The sequence below is a fragment of the Citrus clementina genome, unplaced genomic scaffold (assembly GCF_000493195.1).
Source record: "Citrus clementina cultivar Clemenules unplaced genomic scaffold, Citrus_clementina_v1.0 scaffold_2, whole genome shotgun sequence".
Classification (NCBI taxonomy): Eukaryota; Viridiplantae; Streptophyta; class Magnoliopsida; order Sapindales; family Rutaceae; genus Citrus; species Citrus x clementina.
Genome location: NW_006262688.1, coordinates 33017950 through 33036690, shown reverse-complemented (window position 1 = coordinate 33036690; position 18741 = coordinate 33017950). Strand labels below are relative to the sequence as shown.

The 18741-nt window shown below is 34.5% G+C and overlaps 2 protein-coding genes across 9 annotated transcripts; both read left to right on the top strand.

Moving 5' to 3' along the window:
• Positions 1-1832: 1832 nt before the first annotated feature.
• Positions 1833-11221, top strand: LOC18052562 (katanin p80 WD40 repeat-containing subunit B1 homolog). Of its 3 annotated transcripts, XM_006449204.2 has the most exons (18): positions 1833-2143; positions 2580-2710; positions 3061-3178; positions 3750-3976; positions 4066-4168; positions 4717-4787; positions 5264-5338; positions 5428-5571; positions 5699-5882; positions 6588-7112; positions 7836-7892; positions 7975-8930; positions 9480-9605; positions 9692-9766; positions 9882-9994; positions 10184-10300; positions 10409-10477; positions 10719-11221. In XM_006449204.2, the coding sequence occupies exons 1-18, from the start codon at positions 2119-2121 to the stop codon at positions 10777-10779; spliced, it is 3177 nt and encodes a 1058-aa protein (XP_006449267.1). In that variant the 5' UTR covers positions 1833-2118; the 3' UTR covers positions 10780-11221. The 3 variants fall into 3 exon arrangements, with proteins under 3 accessions (XP_006449267.1, XP_024047798.1, XP_024047799.1); XM_024192031.1 differs by lacking the exons at positions 1833-2143; positions 2580-2710 and having other exon boundaries at positions 3107-3178; positions 3745-3976; XM_024192030.1 differs by lacking the exons at positions 10184-10300; positions 10409-10477; positions 10719-11221 and having other exon boundaries at positions 9692-9770; positions 9882-9974.
• A 2612-nt stretch (positions 11222-13833) lies between these two features.
• LOC18052561 lies at positions 13834-18741 on the top strand. Of its 6 annotated transcripts, none has more exons than XM_006449203.2 (5): positions 13834-14675; positions 16195-16244; positions 16547-16624; positions 17124-17736; positions 17923-18741. In XM_006449203.2, exons 1-5 carry the CDS (start codon positions 14529-14531, stop codon positions 18451-18453), a joined length of 1419 nt encoding a protein of 472 aa, XP_006449266.1. In that variant the 5' UTR covers positions 13834-14528; the 3' UTR covers positions 18454-18741. The 6 variants fall into 6 exon arrangements, with proteins under 6 accessions (XP_006449266.1, XP_024046961.1, XP_006449265.1 ...); XM_024191193.1 differs by having other exon boundaries at positions 16180-16244; XM_006449202.2 differs by lacking the exon at positions 16547-16624.

The following is an 18741-nucleotide window of genomic DNA, read 5'->3' as shown; positions in this document are numbered from 1 at the left end:
CAGTCACTGTTAGAAACACATCATGTTCCGATGCTTCAATTATTAATTATTATCCGTTGGTTGCTTAGCTAGACTCCAAAACCAAATTCATAATTAATATTTACTATTTACATAATATGTAATTATCTGCACCGCAAACTCATCAAGGCTGTTCCACCAAACTAAATAGTACTTATATAAGTCATCGAGAAATAAATATAGCACTCGCTACTTCTTTTTTAGCATAAAGTTTATTTTACAATTTGAAAAAAAAAAGAAAATAGAGTTTTGTTTCCTTTAAAGAAAAGTAGATGATGTTTAATAGTTGATTATAATTTGTGTTAAATTACAAATAGTTCCAACAAAATCAGAATTTGTCAAAAAAAAATTAAACTATCTATTCAATAAAAAATAGGATTCTAGTTAACAAACAAGACTATATTTGATATGTACAATTGAATTGGACCAACTATTAACATTAGATTGGATTATATTAAAATGGATTATATATTGTACTATCTTTTGTTTAGTATAATATCAAATAGGATTGGGTAATAACATCACAGACCCTATACTTTTATAAGTTCTGAATTGAGGACCAATTTTTAATTAATATCTAATAGGTTCCTAATGGAATGATTAAAATACCCTTTGTGTATGTTTGGCGTGCAACATTACTTAGTACTGCTTGGTGGGCTTTGCATTAACTCAAATAAGCTCATGTTTGGCAATAAAAAAGAGATGCATTACTCAATATTTAATGCAAATTTTTCTTCATTATGTAAATTCGTGACTCACTTAAATCTATACTATTTTGTATTAACTTCAAAATACAAAATTATTTAAGTAAGTAAAACATATTTAATTTATTTATAATTAATTAATAAAATATAAAGTTGACCAGCTAAAATATTAGCTACTTCCAACCACCACATTCCATTACCAGTATTATAACTTTGATATATGTTAATGTCAATCTTGGTACCATTAGAATTCTTATAATTAAATCTACACAATGATGTATGTTTCACTGACAACGGAGTTGCTATTCACTGTAAATCGATGGTCAAAATTTTGATTCTCAAAACTTTAACTTGTATTTATAATGATAGGAAACTCCATTGCCAATACTACGTATACCATTGCATATATTCAATTATGAAGATTCTAATGACACAGAAATTAACGTTAAAAGGTATTGGAATATGAAAGTTGGCAGCATTTCATGATGGCTCACGGTGATGGTTGCTGGTGAGAAATTTTATTTTTTTATTTATAAATTCAAATAATAAATTTAAGATATTTATAATTGTATAAAAACAATTTAATATAAATAATAATAAATAATATTATACAATATAAAACTGAAAATTGTACAACATTAATATAATATAATACTGATACAATACAGTTTAATACAATACGCACTGTATTAATTGATGTAATATATTATAATATAATACAATATGTTAATCGCACTCTTTAACAATAAACTACATGGTAAACATTTGATAGTCTAAGGTTAAGTTTGTCATTTAAATAGAATCCAGGGATCTATTTCGTACAAATATCAAAACTATGCTCTTATTTGAGAAAACGTAAAATCTTAAGGGATCGAATGTGATTATGTGAAGTTGCTGTTTCTTGTATTGGATGAATTGGTAACAATAATAAATAAATAATAATAATAGTGGGCGAAAAAAACGAGGGCGTTTTGGTAAAACAGTAAACCTGACACGATCAATCATCTCGTGCTCTGGAATATTACTGTCGTTTCTCTCTTTTTGTTTAGTCGTTTCATTCATTTGATTTGATTCTTACAAACGAGAAAGACAACACACACACATACTACGCGTCGTTTTGGAGAAAAAAAAAAAAAAGATTGTACTACTTTTTGTAAGTGTTGTTGAATCTGAATTTGTGATAAAATAAATCTCAGAGAATCCAATTCTAACCTTTCAAGCTGGATTTCAATTTCTGTTTTACCGCAAGAAGCACATTCCTTTTTTTTTTTTTTTTCCTCCTCCATTACGAATCCCGAAAATCCCTTAGCTTCAGCTCGCATCAAGCCTAATCCCAATTTCTGTTGCTTCAGCTCCGCCAAAACGACACTCAAGTTATCGTTTTTGGTTTTTCGAAATGGCCAAGCGTGGATACAAGCTGCGTATCCTGTCCCTCATTTTTGTTAGCTTTAAATTTTTTTAATGCCGAGCTTGAATTTGTTGTTTCATTCAGTTATTTTGCTGAGCTTTGTGTGATGATTTAGTGTTGAATTTTTGGTCTATCTATTTACATATGTATATATATTTGTTGACTACAACTTGAATTTAGTGATGGTGTGAGGAACAAGATATTCAATTCCAGCTGCAGTTTTTTTTTTCTTCCCTGTTTGAATTGTTTGGAAGCTGAGAAAATGGAGGAATAGTTGAATGAAGTTAAAAGTTTCAGTCTTTGTGATACTTGTCTTGTTTGAGTTTTCAGATGATGCGAAATTAAGCTTAAGCTTACCTTAGAAGAAAACTTGGAAATCTTAAGTCCAATATGTTGAAATTAAATAATGTTATAGAAAATGTGAATTTTCTTGACTGAAATCAATGTAGAGGAATTTGTGGCGCACTCAGCAAATGTGAATTGTATTAGTATTGGGAAGAAAGCATGTCGGTTTCTTATCACTGGTGGAGATGATCAGAAAGTGAATCTTTGGGCCATTGGAAAGCCCACTGCCTTAATGGTTAGTTTCTTTTCTTCTTATTAACCACTTTGCTTGTATTTTAATTATTGCCAGTTTCTGTTATTTAGCATTTGAATTCTGCTTTAGATGTACAATGTGTTGTCAGTTTTTCTTTTTAAAATTATCTAATGGAGAGATGGCGATTTGCTTTCCTTTTATTTATTTATTACCATTAGTAAATCAATGCAGTTTCTGGAGGAAATTTTGAACTCAATAGTTTCCTTTTAATTTTACTTACATTTTCAAGCATTATGCTGTTTTACATATTTGCATAATTTTCCGCAACCCGCCATTGTGGTGATGTTGCTGTATGAGAAAAATTAAGTGTGTCCACTGGTGTTAATATGCAGAGCCTGTGTGGTCTTTCAAGTCCAGTTGATTCAGTAGCTTTTGATTCGGCAGAAGTTTTAGTGCTCGCTGGAGCTTCTACTGGTGTGATAAAGCTGTGGGATCTGGAAGAATCAAAGAGTAAGTTGACGAATCAGTTCATTTTCTTGTTTAATCAAAACTTAAAATTCTTGTTTCTAAGGAGTTCCAAGATTTGTCCTTTTTCTTCATTCGTCTAAGCTGGGAGAGTGTTTTGAGATGGTTGTCTAGGCTGATCTAGTATTGTACGGGGGTGATTGATATATTTTTGTATATCACAGAAAAGTTTTCATTATTTTGCTTTCTTAGTGTACAGCTACGATTCTTCATATTTAATACAATTTACAATTTCTTATCCCAAAAGAAAAAACTTAAAATTCCCGTTCGAGGAACCTGTTGCATTGTTTTATGTCTGTAACCCATCAAATAATACACCTGAGGTATAGCACTTTGAACCAGTATGTGTTACAAATAATAAAGATGAGGTCTCTAGCAAGATTATAAACATGAGGTCATCAAATTAGGGCAATGGGACTGTAAAAGCCCATAGCAGCTTATGTTTTCTGCAAGATCTGCTGGCTGTCCATATTATACTCCCTGAGGTAGCGTAGGAACAATAATGTTATTGTACTTCTAATTTTCTAATCTATTTCTTATTGTTCTTGAAGCGTAGTGGTTCGCACACTTACTGGGCATAAATCCAATTGCACTGCTGTTGAATTTCATCCATTTGGTGAGTTCTTTGCATCTGGTTGCATGGACACAAATTTGAAGATCTGGGATATCAGAAAGAAAGGCTGCATTCACACATACAAGGGTCATACGCGAGGCATCAGTACTATCAGATTCACTCCTGATGGTCGCTGGGTAGTTTCTGGTGGATTTGATAATGTCGTGAAGGTATGAATAGCTTGCTGTGTCAACAGTCTTGGTTGAAGTGAACTTTCTTCTATTTGTTTGATCAATGCATCTTCGTCACCGTTAACCAGGTGTGGGATCTTACTGCCGGAAAACTCTTGCATGATTTTAAGTTCCATGAAGGGCATATCAGGTCGATAGACTTCCATCCCTTAGAGTTTCTTCTGGCCACAGGTAACTATGGAATTTCTGCAGAGTTCCCATGAGCTCCCTCTGCATGTAAATGTTTGGGTTCCTTTGTTGCACCATGTATTTGTCTACGGAAAATAATGGTCCCAATCCTTGACCAAAGAAGACAATCTTTTGTTCTAGATTTACCATGTTTCAGTGACCTTGATTGCTCTGTTAGGAAATCTCTCTTCTTCATCTTCTTTTATCCTTTTTCTTTTTCCTCCTCAGTGGGTGGTGGGAAGGGCTCTTGGGAACTCAATTTCATGATATTTGTAAAGATTGGTTGTTGTCCTCTTGATTGTTGTTACCTATATAACATAGTAAATTTACCAGAAAAGGAGTTTGAATTAAAAGAAAAAAAATGTCGGGCCTCCTATTAACCGCACTTGATGACTTATTTTTAATTAATTGCTTGGCAAATATATAGCATTATAGTTAATTCCTTCGTGTTTGTGATTCACTGCTCCTTCTATCACCCTGATTCAGAATGTCGTCATCAGCTTCTTCTTTCAAGAGTATTTAGTTATTTTAATCTGCATATCATTTTCCAGGTTCAGCAGACAGAACCGTGAAATTCTGGGATTTGGAAACCTTTGAACTGATCGGATCAACCAGACCTGAGGTATCACTTAAATTTAGTTTATGTGTTCTTAAACTAAAAACCTCCTCATAAGATATCACATAAATTTAGTTTTGTTATATTGTCATATTTGGTATCCTATTTATGAGCATTTTGAAGTATAAAAGATTTTCCTCTGAAAATCTATTTTAGCTTATAAATATCTTCAGACAAGCAGATTTTGGCTGGCTAATTTTTTCCTAGTTATTTCCAATAAAGGATATAATTATCTTGCAAGTAAATGTTTTTTTTCCCATGCCTTTCATCCCTCAGATATCTCTATTGAATAAATAGTCATGCTCGTAAAGCCTTCTCTGTTGGCCTTCCTTTTTTCACTTTTCTGTCTTTTTGGTGGGTAGAAAGATCTCTCTATGTCTCATTCATTTTCTTTTCAGATACATGAGGATCTCAGCTCGGATTGATAATAATTAAATTGGACTTTTATTAAATTCTAAAAGAAGCATATTCATTTGTCATAGGTAACAGGAGTTCGCGCAATTACTTTTCATCCTGATGGGAGGACTCTGTTTTCTGGTTTTGACGATAATATGAAGGTTTGGCTTGTTTCAATTTTTAATTGTAATCAGAAGATTTTCCTTCAAAAAGAACATAAACATCCAAGTTACATGTTCATTAACTGTAGGTCTATTCATGGGAGCCTGTTATTTGTCATGATAGTGTTGAAATGGGATGGTCAACACTTGGTGATCTCTGCATTAACGACGGAAAGCTTTTGGGTTGCTCATTTTATCGAAATAGTGTCGGAATTTGGGTGGCTGATGTGTCGGTATTTTCCTTTGACCTTTCACTGTCTCATTGCATTATTGTTTCATCCTCCAGGTTGTTGAGTCAAAATTTACTATATGAGTCCTTTTTCCCCCTCGCTCTTTACATGTTTCCTTCTTGGGTATCAGCATGTTGAGCCTTATGGAGTTGGTGCATCTGAACCTGATCAAAGTATTTGCACAGAGGTCAAATTTAATCCCCCAGGAAGTCATTCTTTGGAAAAAGTGGGAATTATTGGGAGATCAACTTCAGGTTTCCGCTCTACCTCTCCTGATTGTGAGACAAAAGACATAAAGACCATATATGTGGATTGTAAGTTTTTTTCGTTCTCTTTCTATTTTCTTGTTTATTGTCTTCTTGATATTTCCCTTCTGTATTTTCTTTTTTGTACAAATGCATCAACCCTCCACTTGATCCTTTTCTAAGGAACATCTTGTAGCTGGATTAGTACTACTATCAAATTAGGACCTGAGAAAGTGATCCTATTTACTTTTTGGCTTGGTCCTATCTTCCTTAATATACTAATTGAAGAAAATGAAATATGAATTGGAGCTATATCTAACAAATTATACCTGCTAGATGTCAATGTGAATCTGCTTTTGTAGTTCTTTTGTATTTAACCATTTACTTAAAGTGAAACAGACTTTTACTGGTTGACTTCCATTAATCAAGATTTTGTCAACACCTTTTGCCGGAAGCTGATGTGGTGCCTGCCTCTAGATTAGCTTCGGCTGCATCATGCTGGCCTTTCTGAGGGTTTTGTTAAAGTTAAACTGAAATAGCCGAGCCAACTTGCAACCCTAAACTAAATTTTGGCATGCCAAACTTAATGGTATCCTGACTTCTGTCCTTTTCTATAGATAGGAAAAGTGTCCAGGGCCATGAGAATGCACTCAGTTGCTGTGTCTGCTTTAAGTATGACAGATATTTAGTTTTATTGTGTGTGGCTATCTTGCCATATGACATTTTTTATTCCCTTTGTCTTTCTTAATGTGCTTTTCCATCTTCAATGTAAAGCTACTGGCGGAAAACCTGTTGCTTCACAGAAAATTGGGCCTTTGAACTCTCCAAAAGTTTTACCTCCATTGGATTCTGAGGAAATCAGTGATCTGCAAACAGAGAAGCAGAATCCTGCAATAGGAGTTCCAGAAATATCTAATGGACAAGCACTTGATAAATCTTTTATTGTCCCTAGTACTGTACCTCAGGAGAGTCCGGCTGGGAAAGATTCTTCTTTTTCTGCAGGAGAATCTATCACCTTTTCAAGGACAAAACCTGGTATGTTGCTCAGACCAGCTCACGTACGGAAGCCATCAAATAGCAAGTATGATGCTGAAAGGCTGTCAACAGCTGCTGAATCTGAAAGCCTTAACAGTAAGAAGAGTGATTTAGACAGTGCAGTGGATCCAAATGTCAAAACTCGCCTTGTATCGTCAGATGGAGCTAGAAAATCCTGTGAAGAAAAGGACTGTCATATCAAGACCATTACAGGGGAGATTGAAAATATTTTCTCTCCACAGAAACCTCCAAAACAAGAAGACAGTAAGCTAATCAGTTCATACTTTACTGTGTTATCTGTTTACCAATCACCTTGTTTTCTACATGTTACTTTTCTCCTCGGTTGATTGTTTAGTGAGAATTGTTCACACTTGAACTTCACTTCACTCATCAGTCTTGTCCCACTCTCTCTGACTGCATTTACTTAAAACTCTGACAAATTTTCTTGTCGTTTCAATTTGAATGTCATCCTTCTTTCTGATGTGCAATAAACAACTAAACTGCACCGTACTGTCAAATTATTTTGTTTTCAGTCGTTGTTTTTGCCATTACCTTGTTTTCAGCACACAAATTAGATGATTGTCCAACATCCTCCATCATAAGTGTGCCTCTACTCCTAATTACGCACCATTTTGACAAAAACCAGATCTTCATATTTTGTCCATCCAAGGAACACTTGGGCCCATGGCCTACCCAAGCTAGGTATAGCTTTCTTCCACTCCTAAGACCCTCTCAAATCATTTTCCATGAATGCTTTTCAAATTTATCATACATCTTCATATGTCCCATAGCTTTCTTGTGTTTGGTTGTTGCTTGAAATTTTATCCGCTCGTTCTCCCTGCTCTTACTATGAGATGAACCTGGTTATTTATTCCATTAATTGACCATTGTCTTTATTTGGAATCTTCCGTGATATGTGTGTGTGTGTGTGTGTTAATGTATTTTGTGTCAAAAGAGGTTTTTATTAATTTTTTTTTTCAATTTCAGGTGATAAATCTCGTGATTGCAGCAAAATAACTAACTCTGTCAAATTTGTCAATGGAGGTTTGTCATTGCCTTTTAGCTTTGTAGTTTTCTAGAATTACCATTTGATGATGGTTAATTTTTTCAGATTTCCATATTGCAGTTGCAGTTGTACCTGGAAGAACTCGCTCTCTTGTAGAGAGATTTGAAAGAAGAGAAAAAGTTAATGGCAATGAAGATCTAGCAGCTAATGTCATCCCACAAACAAGACTGAGCAGAAATGAAGATCAAGCAGCCAATGTCACTCCACAAACAACACTGAGCAGCAATGAAGATCATGTAGCCAATGTCACTTCACAAACAAGACTGAATGGCAATGAATATCAAGCAGCTACTGCCCCCCAACAAACAAGACTGAGCAGCAATATAGATCCGGTGGCTAATGTCACCCCACAAACACTACCAAGCGGCAATGAAGATCAAGCAGCTAATGTTACCCCTCAAACAAGACCGAGTAGCAATGAAGATCAAGCAGTTATTGTCAACCCTCAAACAAGGCTCCATAGCAATGAAGACCAAGCAAGTAATATAACCCCTCACACTAGACATGATAGGAATGAAGACCGAGCAACTAATATCACTCCTCAGACAAAAATCAGTAGGAATCAAGACCGAGCAACTAATATCACCTCTCACATGGGACTTAATAGCAATGAAAACCGAGCAACTAATATTCCCTCCCGTTCGAGACTTAATAGCCGTGAAGACCAATCAACTAATACCCCCTCTCAAACAATACTTAATGGCGCTGAAAATAAAGCAACTAAAACCCCTACTCAAATGAGACTTAAAAGCAGTGAAGACCAAGTAACTATTACCCCTCCTCGTGCAAGACTTAACAGCAGCATTGAAGGCCAAGCAACTAATATTCCAATTCGTAGGAGATTTAATAGAAATGTAGATCAAACAACTAATGTTACCCGTCACAGGAGATCTATTAGCAACACAGATCAAGCAACCTCTACCACTGCTCATGTAGCAGTTAAGAACAATGATGATATAGCAACTGTTATTACCCCCCATGTGACAGCTTTATCCTACGAAAGACCCAGCACTCCGGTAAGATGCTTCCTTAAATATTTGATGTTGTGTTACATCACTAGTCAGCTTGATATTTATGGTTTTGATAATCTTGGCCTTTCATTAGAAATTCAACATAAGAAGTTTTTGCAATAAAAATTCCAGTTTTAAAGATCAAATGTGCATTTCGTCAAGCATTATATTGAATGGCTTGTATGAATAAACCTGTGAAAATTGTCCAGGCCTAGGACATATTGCTATCCAAACCATCATGCTCTGTGAATAAACACCTTAGTTGGTCCAGGTTGGCTTAGACTATCAGATTGCATTGTCTTCTTGAGCAGTCAATGGATGTAGAAATTGATTTCTTTTGGTCATAAAAGATTTATGTTTCCATCTCTGAGATTTATCATTCACCCTCTAGAAGGTTTTCATTATTACCCTCTTATTTTGAAAATGCAAGGTGAAATAAGATTCTCTTATCAAATAATTTCATGATCTCTGCGAAATAGTTCTTAAGAGAATGTCTGTGTCTGTGAAAATCCCTCACACATGTATACAATTTTTGTCTTGTTTAATAATCATCAGAAAGGAGAACCTCAAATTTCTGGAAGGGATACACCCGTTGCTAATGAGGGGGAAGCTGTTGAAAGTCTGATGGAAACTCATGATATTTTCATAAGCACCCTCCGATCCCGCTTGACAAAATTACAGGTAATTTGATCATGTCATGCTCATAGATATTATTTACAAATGGCATGCAAACCCTTGCTTCATTATCTTTACCGGAGAACTTGCAGGTGGTGCGGCATTTTTGGGAAAGAAATGACATCAAAGGCGGCATTAATGCCTTGAGGAAGCTGCCAGATCACTCTGTGGGTATTCATTGGAAGTGCTTAATTGATTTTATTTTATTTTGTTTCTTATTATTCAGAAATGGTTGTTTACTGCATATTTGGGCTTGCTAAGAGTCAGTTAATCCTGTTACAGGTACAGGCTGATGTGATGAGTGTTCTCATGGAGAAAATGGAGATTCTCAACCTAGATTTGTTTTTGTGCTTGCTACCCATGCTTATGGGCTTACTGGACAGCAAGATGGAAAGGTAATTTTATGAATTATATCGTTAGTGAATTTTCTAAGTTGTAACTCATAAGAAATGGAATTTGTGCTTTCTTAATGCTCTTCTTAGAGAAGATTGACCATGAGAGTGCTCATTAGAACTATGAAATCCACACTATCAACAAAGGGTATAAATTTATAAAAATATTTCACTTCTGATGCAAAAATGCAGGCATGCAAGCATCTCTCTGGAGATGCTTCTGAAGCTGGTTGTAGTCTTTGGCCCAATGATACACTCAACTCTTTCAGCACCTCCAGCTGTTGGTGTTGATCTTCATGCGGAGCAAAGGTATCGCTAGTTAACATTTATCTAGTCATTACCATTTAATTTCTTGATGCTTAGAGTTAATTTGAGTCTTTGCGTGTGGTGTTATCTTACTTGAATATTTGTGTGCAGGCGAGAATGTTGCAACCGGTGCTTTATGCAGCTGCAAAAGATCCAGAAAATTCTTCCCATCCTTGAAAGGTAACTACATCCTTTAGTTGTAAGCTTATATCTTACCAAATTGCTCCTAGTAAAAGAGAATATATCTTGCCAAACTGCCCCATAGATGGGCAATCCTTGCTTGTCCTCTTCTATAAGACTATTGCCCTTACACGAATTGCCAGGATACTCGTCACTCTCCTTCATTGTTTCCAGATGCTGTTGTGCCGTGTCACAGTTTCAATTGGCATTGTGTAAATCTGTTTTCCTCATTTTGCTGCAGGAGCGGTGGCTTGCTGGCCAAATGTGCCCATGAATTGAATTTAGTTCTTCAAGAATCATAAGCAGCACTTTAACCTTGATCCCAGTTCAGTTTTTTGCTGAAACTTCAGCGTGGAGTTGCGGATACTCTTAACAGGATATTATTTGATACAGCATTTTCACATCTGAATTCTGGGTAATCACAATTTTGTCTTGCTGCTTCTTAAATTCTGAAGTCATCCATGGCTTTCATCTGCGTGGAAGCCACAGGTTGAGACTCTCGAGAACAGAGCTCGGGGCAGTACCTTCGGTTTGTAACATTTTTGCTTGAAGGTGGGAAAAGCATTAATCGAATATTGATCTTCGGGTACCATTCAGGAATTTCCAGTCATGATTCTTTCATTCCAGGTAACGGTTGTACTTCCCATTAAAATGAATGTGTAAGTATGTGCCAATATGCCAAAATATACATGTATGTATACTGCATTAGTAGTCATCAATGGATTACCTATACGTGTGCGTGTATATATATATATATATATATACACACACACTCTTGGAGCTGCCCTCCATTTTTTCTTCTGTCTTTGCTGCTGCTTGAGTGGTGCATTTTCAATTATTATCTCAATCTTTACAATTAATGTCAAGTGAGGTGACATTTTATTGGATGATAGAATATGAGATAACTAGTATTATAAATTATAAAAATTTATCGTTTAAGAAATTGAAATTTACCATTTAATATTAAGAAATTTATCATTTAATAGATAAATGCTACATCAATACTTAAAATTGAAATATTAAGAAATTGCAAGTTAAGTCTCGAAATTTCTATCTAATCTAACGTGTTGGAGACTAGAGAGTACAGATTATCCACAAGATTGCACTTCTACTGAAAGGCTTGTATTAAGTCAAAACATTCTTTATGTAAAACTTGTTGAGAACGTTTAGGTTCATTTAGTTGCATATCATCTCCAAACCACCTTAACAATCGCAAGTAGCTACTATAAATTTTTTATGATATCTTATTATTACTTTAAATTTTGATTTTATGTTAATTAAATATTTTTCTGTTAACTCTGTTAGTCACCATTAAAGAATTTAAGATAAAAGCTTATTTTGTCCTTAGATTTATTAAGAAAATAAAATAATGTTTTGGAGGCTCAAGAGATAAAATAATTTGTTACCTTAAATTATTTAGCAGTGACTAATAAAGTTAATGAGAAAATGATTGGTTGATATATAATTAAAATTTGAGATAATTTTGAGATATTATAACAAACTCGTAATTATTATTTCTTCTTTCAATGTCTTTGAAGTGGTTGGAGAATAATTTTCTAAATTATATTGATGAAAGAATTTTGAAGTTTCGGTCGGAGAGACAAATGTGACATTTGTTTTTTTATCTGAAACCTGAATAGACCGAAGTGGTTGAATCGAACAATATGTTTGTTTTTTTTCCCTAGATCTTTGAAAATAGGTATTAAGTTATTTTTTTCTTCAATCTTAAAAGCTAAAAACATGTACTTTGATGTTTATATCCTTATTGACTTTGAATGTTGAATAAACAATATATATATCTCAAAGAACATAAGTACCATAATATTTTATCATATATAAATAGAACCATATTCAAGTGAATACATAATGATTTTAGAATTATAATAGATAAATTTTTTTAAGAAAATATATTATATAATTACATGAAAAAACTTAAGAATAACACCTTTGATTACTAATAATGAGAGATTCAAGATTTTGATGAGAGAAGTAAAGTGAGGAGGGATTCCATGAGGCTGGGAAAAAAAAAATAAAGACAAGATGATTAATGGGTAAACGTGTGTAGGAAGGTTTTGAGATACGCATAAAAAATAAATAATAAAATAAGGATTTTTTTTACATTAAAAATTAATTGGTTGATTCATATTTCTTAATTTATTAAAGAATTAAAAAAATTAATTTATTTTATTAAGTCAAAATTATTTAAAATTTTTTATTAAATTATAAAAATAAACACTTCTAATTAATTTAATTAATCAAATTAAATTAGATTAAGTTAAAAAATACTCAAAGCCAATTGCTTTGATATCATTTTCATGTGAAAGTAAACCGTGTGTCATTTCATCTACAACTGCTGGCAAAATCTGGTGGCCAATTGGGCTAAAGCCAATCAATCATATGATGATGAGAACTTTGTTTTATTCTTATCAAGAGATATAGGGAGGGAAGGGAAAAAGGGAAATAAACGATATAAATGGAGGTTAGAGAGAGAGAGAGAGAGAGAGAGAGAAGGAAAAAAAAAAAGTTTGAAAGATAGTTAGAAAGAGGCAAATGTCATTCTTCACAGTGCCACTGACCTACCACCATTTTAGATTGAGTACTCAGTCGTGATCGATTAATGATTTGTCATAATTAATGTAATAAATGATGAGGTTTAGAACCCATGTTAACTGAAATAACTCCATATATCATTATGATGTCGTAGAAGTCATATTATAAAGACAACAAGAACTTGACCCATAGAGGAAAAGCTATGGGTTAATTAAACTCATAAAACCATTTAAAGAAATGCAAGATCAAAATTCCTCGAAATGAACCGACAGTTGATGAATTGATGCACTTTCTTTTTTTGTGACTTTGTTATAATCACAAGTATTTTATTTAGAGTGTGTTTGAAATTGAAGTTGTGCAGAATATTTAAAAAATATTAATTATTATAAATTAAAAATTATGTTAATATAATTTTTTATTTATATTATAAAAAAATTATTATATTTTTAATAATATTATCAAAATTATTATTTATAATTTATATTTTTTTATAAATTTTTAATTTTTAATTTATAATTACTTTTTTTTTCATAACAATTATAAAAACACTTAAATTCCTAAAAGGACCATAGTTGCTCCATCCGCACTTCTTTACTTGTAAATTTAGAGGACCATACAGTCCAATTAATTATTTATTTAAGAAAAATCAAAGACGTAGTAATTTTCTTTTGTTTTTATTTTTATTTTTAGTTTAAAAGAGACACGATTTGAAGGACTTGCAGGTGATTTCACAAGAATAATAATAGTAATAAATAAATAAAAAGGATATATATATATATATAAGCCTACAATGAAGGCAATCCACCGTGTCATATCATCTCATCTTATCTTTCGATTATACTACTCTTCATCTCCTTAATTTAACTCCCGGCTGCCACTTCATAATTTATGACAAAAATAATAATAATAATAATTACACACATACACAACACAACACCACCTTGTTTTTGCTTTAAACGTTTTCATTCCTTTTCCTTATCCCCTTTTTGTTGTTTCAAAAAAACGATAACTTGTAAACAAATAGAAAATAGAATCAGTCAACCCCTTGTCTCACGTTAACCCCTCCCCTCTGTTTTCTTTTTTTCCCTTTCTTTTCTTTTAACCCAATTTTTACTTCAATCTTCGTTTTTCTTCTTCCCCCAATATTTTAAAAAAAAAAAAAATATTCATTTACACACGCACGCAAAACATCGTAAGAGGGAGAAAAAAAAAAAAAAGGAAAGGAAAAAACCGCCTTAACAACCCAGAACTAACTGATTCTCCCTCCAAACCACCTTTCCTTCTCCAACCCACATCACCAATTCTGGTTTGGTGAATTCCCTTTTTGAGTTTTTTTATTTTTGGCCCCCTTTTTAGAATTTCGAATTCAAAACAGGTGGTGATTTTTTTTTCCTTAAAAAAATTTAATTCAATATATTTTGTTTCTAAAAAATTCAAATTTGAGGGACCGGCGGTGGTTGTGGTGATCGATTGATCAGGAGCGTGCACGTGGACGGTGCGAATGGGGGCGGAGGTGATAGAGGTGTGGGGTACGTGGGAGGAGTTGCTACTTGGTGGGGCCGTTCTCCGGCACGGTACACGAGACTGGAACCTTGTTGCCGCGGAGCTCCGAGGCCGAACCGTTTGCCCGTATACCGTCACCCCTGAGGTCAGTTTTTTTCAATGAATGATAAGAACATTCATTTCTTTTTCTTTCTTTCATTTCATTTTTTTTTCTTTTCTTTTAAATGGTTTGATGTGACTGTTTTTGTTTATGTATTTTATTTTTCGGGAGATAAGCTTCCCCCCAGTTTTGTTCCGTACGATGTTGTCTTTTTTGTAAGTTCAATCTTTCGTATTTGGTTGGTCTATTGTTTCACTCACCCTTTGATTTTCCCCTTCTAACCAGCCGGGGCCCACCGCCCATGTTCGCCCCATATTTCGTAGAGGCCCCAAATTGCCCTTCATGATTGTTGATTGAATGTTGCAGGAAATAAATATTAATGGATAAAAGTTAAATGTAATGGTTTTTTTTTTTTAATTATTTATGTTTTATGGGATCATAAGGCAGAAGAAAACATGGACGGGATCAGACGAGTCAATCAAAAAAAAAAAAAAAAAAATTGTGGGCACAAATGGGATATTAGAGATATATGGTTCGGAATATATTTTAGGTTGAAAATAATAGTTAAAAGAAATATTCTTTTGGAAAGAGCGCTGATATTTGTTGTATTTTATTAATATTTTTGTGAAAGTGTAGATGATAATGACATAATCGAGCAGTCTTTCGTTACGTATTTTATGTGGCAATTACATTTTGACTTTTGACCAATCTGTTGTGGCTGATACATATGGGAATCATGTGCTTGCTTGCTTGGCTGTGATGTTTGATCAAGTTTGATGGCTAATGGCTTCTCTGCTAAGTCATATGACTTTGCGGTATCTTCCTTGGTTGACTATTGCTAATGGCATGCGAATTGAGTCACTTGGCTTGGCTGTACATACATACATTTTGTTATAGTTTAAGCCTGTCCAAAGCTGATGTAAAAGCAGAGTAGTGAGCTTGCAAGAAAATGGAGACAATGATATTTATTTATATATTTGTGAGGATGATAGTACAGTAGTAGTGGATTAGAGCTGAGACTTCTTTGTTCTTAGGTCATTCCTAGCTCACTTTAAAGAATAAAGGAGTGAGAGTCAGAGAGTTAATTTTGCTTTATATTTTCAATCTAAACTTGAAGATGGTGACCGGGTTTTGGAGTATATCATGAAAATCCTGTCTTACACCTTGTTCTTTCCTTGAACTGATGAAACCAGAATTATATATCCGACATCAATCATGAATTTTCTGTATATTTGAATTCTTGAAGTTATATTACCTGATTGTTCAAGATCGGTGTCAACCAGCTTTTAGTAGTTGGGTCTAGTAGTACGTGTAAACTTGCTTAGTTGCTTAATTGAAAAATGTGGGTATGGGGAAGGGGTACGCTGGCTCCCTATCAATTCCTACATGTTATTGCCTGTCTCTGTTTAATATTACAATTTATCTTAGATAACTAATTTCGATGATCCCACTATCAATTTTTCTGATTAAATTTTTCTTCTCTGAATGAAAAATATTATACACTCTTTTCTTGGTCCCCATTTTCCTTGCCTCTTGACATTCAATTTAGTTTGCCGGATCGCAGATGTGTAAAGCTCACTATGAGGACCTGCAACAGCGTTTTTATGGATGCAAGTAAGTTTTCTGTAATCACCATGAATTATGATGCTTTAAACATAATTCTATTTGCTTACTTCATGGACCTAATGACCAATGTATTTTTTTCAAAAAGATAATCTTTTTAATCATTCTCGGGTTCAATTATATTCCAGCTCACTGCTTTGACTTAGAAATAGTTTGCTGGTGAGGTGGGGTGGGGAGTGGTGGCGGTTTGGGTTAATCTGAATTAATTGAAATGCTGGCATATTTCAGTTGGGTTCTTTCTGAAACAGGATGAATCGCATTTATTAAACAAAATGTTATGTTTTTCTCCTTAGAGCTTGGTTTGAGGAGCTACGAAAGCAACGAATGGCAGAACTGAAGCGTGCTCTAGAGCTTTCTGAAAATTCAATTGGGTCAGTAATTTATCTTTATTCCCAGTCCAGCTGTATTGATCATACAGTTACTGTAGCACTTTTTCTATCTGTTTCATGACCTCATGAAGCTCTCCTCCAAAAGAAAAAATTTGCTGCTGACATTGACCATGAGTTCCAGCCTCATAGAGTTTTTAATAAGTCTTAGGAATAATTATAGTGCTGGCTTGTGGATAGCATCTAAAAATTTTGTTGAAGAAATAACAATTGGTGTGAATTGAATCCCAGTGAGTGGGGAATGTGATAGCTATAGATCGGCTAAAATTAATGGAAAGATGTAATATTAAATTTGACTTCTGATATAACGTGCTTCCAAGACCTCGATTATTTTTTAATTGTTTGTTATCAGCTCCTAATATTTCCTTCAAATGCTGCGTACTATTTCAGAAATTTGATTGTGGTTTCGGTCTGTTTATTTGCAGTCTATGTTGTCACACAGCTTCCTTTCTAGTACTAGAGTTATTCATTTAGTCTGTTTCAGGTCTCTGGAATCAAAACTTGAAACTCTCAAGGCTGAAAGAGGCAATGACTGTCAAGTCGACAATGACTGCAGCCAGACAGAATCACCTGTACCATGTCAGAAATCCGATGCAGTTGTATGTTCCAGTAAAGAGACATCTAAAGATGGGCTATCTGCTGGTAGTTTCACAAGAGAAACCAGAACACACTGGTCACCTGTATCTCAGATCCCAGCAGCAGTGGCAGCTGAAGAGATGGAGACTAAGACAGAGGATTTATTGTCTTCCGAGCAAGAGAAGGTTTCAAGCTCTGAGAAAATAACAGCGATTGTTTGTGGAGGACAAGTAGGGAGCTTGAAAAAGAGAAGGGGGAAGAGAAAGCGGAAGGACTGTAGTAGGGATGTCAAGGAAGGCAGTGTCGGAGAAAGCGACTTTCTGGGTGTTCCTGATGCTAAACCTGGCTCTCGGCGTAAAGAAAATTCGACCCCTGTATCTGGTCAGTTTGCTAGATCTTCTGGTGCTGATGATCAAAGTGGAAGCTTGAGGAAGGATAGCATTGATGATATCAAGGGTGTTTTTGAATCTGTTGCGCAAAATGAAAGTGCCTTTGTTTTTCGTCATCGTCTTGATAGCCAGGTAAAGATAATTTATTTATACACATTTCAGAAATGCACTCGTGCTTTGGCCTTATTTTACGTCATTTGTCCAAACAGGCCTAGTTATAAGTTTACATATTGCATGTCAAAGTCTATGAAACAAACAAAGGCTTTGTACTGATATATTGAATCAGCTCACCCTTGTTTCTTGAATTTTTCTCAACAGAAAAGAGGAAGATACAAGAAAATGATCTTGCGACACATGGATGTCGACACCATAAGATCAAAAATTTCCAGCCATTCCATCATGTCAATAAAGGAACTCTTCCGGGACCTGCTGCTACTTGCCAATAACGCCGTGGTCTTCTATTCTAAGAACACGCGTGAACACAAATCTGCGTTTCTACTCAGAACCATCGTATTAAAAACCATGCGACAATATTTCAAGGACAATGAATATGGTAACAAGCCTACAACTTCCTTCCTCTCCCCGAGCTCTCCTTTGCATAAACCTCCTGTGAAACCTCGAACTGCTCGACCCGGCAGAAGCAAACTATCATTAAAAGCAGCCAACGCAGGGAATCCTGCCGATAAGCCTCTAAGCAGAGCTAAAAAACCTAGTAATGTTGACTCCCCTTCATCAATGGAATCCTTAACCCTAACAAAGAAAAGTTTGTCTAGAAAAGTTGGACGCACAAATGCCAGCCAAAGAGCAGAAAGTGCAACGAGAGGAAGAAAGAGAAGTCGAGCAAGTTGACAATGTTGTATATTGTTTCTGTCTCCTGTTTTTTCAAAGTCATAACCTCAGTTTTAGTCGGTCTTTAAAAATTCTGTAACATGGGAACAGTCATCCGGTCGATGTACAAAACCGACGATTACATTGATCAACAGTTGTAAAATTGATTGTATTAACTCAAATCAAGTAGAAGTAGGACAGATTTTGTTGTGGCAAAATTTGGCTCATGCAATTAGAGCATGACACATGTACAGAAGCTTCCACGATTAATATGTCGTTACAAAATGTGAGAAGGGAAAATTAAAGGAT

Bases quoted from the DNA above. Each gene is read 5' to 3' on its own strand.
- LOC18052562 (XM_006449204.2), top strand. From the start codon at position 2,119: ATGGCCAAGCGTGGATACAAGCTGC. The intron at 4,169-4,716 runs GTAACTATGGAA...ATCATTTTCCAG, and splicing joins AGAGTTTCTTCTGGCCACAG to GTTCAGCAGACAGAACCGTG. The intron at 10,301-10,408 runs GTATCGCTAGTT...ATTTGTGTGCAG, and splicing joins GATCTTCATGCGGAGCAAAG to GCGAGAATGTTGCAACCGGT.
- LOC18052561 (XM_024191193.1), top strand. From the start codon at position 14,529: ATGGGGGCGGAGGTGATAGAGGTGTGGGGTACGTGGGAGGAGTTGCTA. The intron at 16,245-16,546 runs GTAAGTTTTCTG...TTTTCTCCTTAG, and splicing joins CAGCGTTTTTATGGATGCAA to AGCTTGGTTTGAGGAGCTAC. The intron at 17,737-17,922 runs GTAAAGATAATT...TTTTCTCAACAG, and splicing joins GTCATCGTCTTGATAGCCAG to AAAAGAGGAAGATACAAGAA.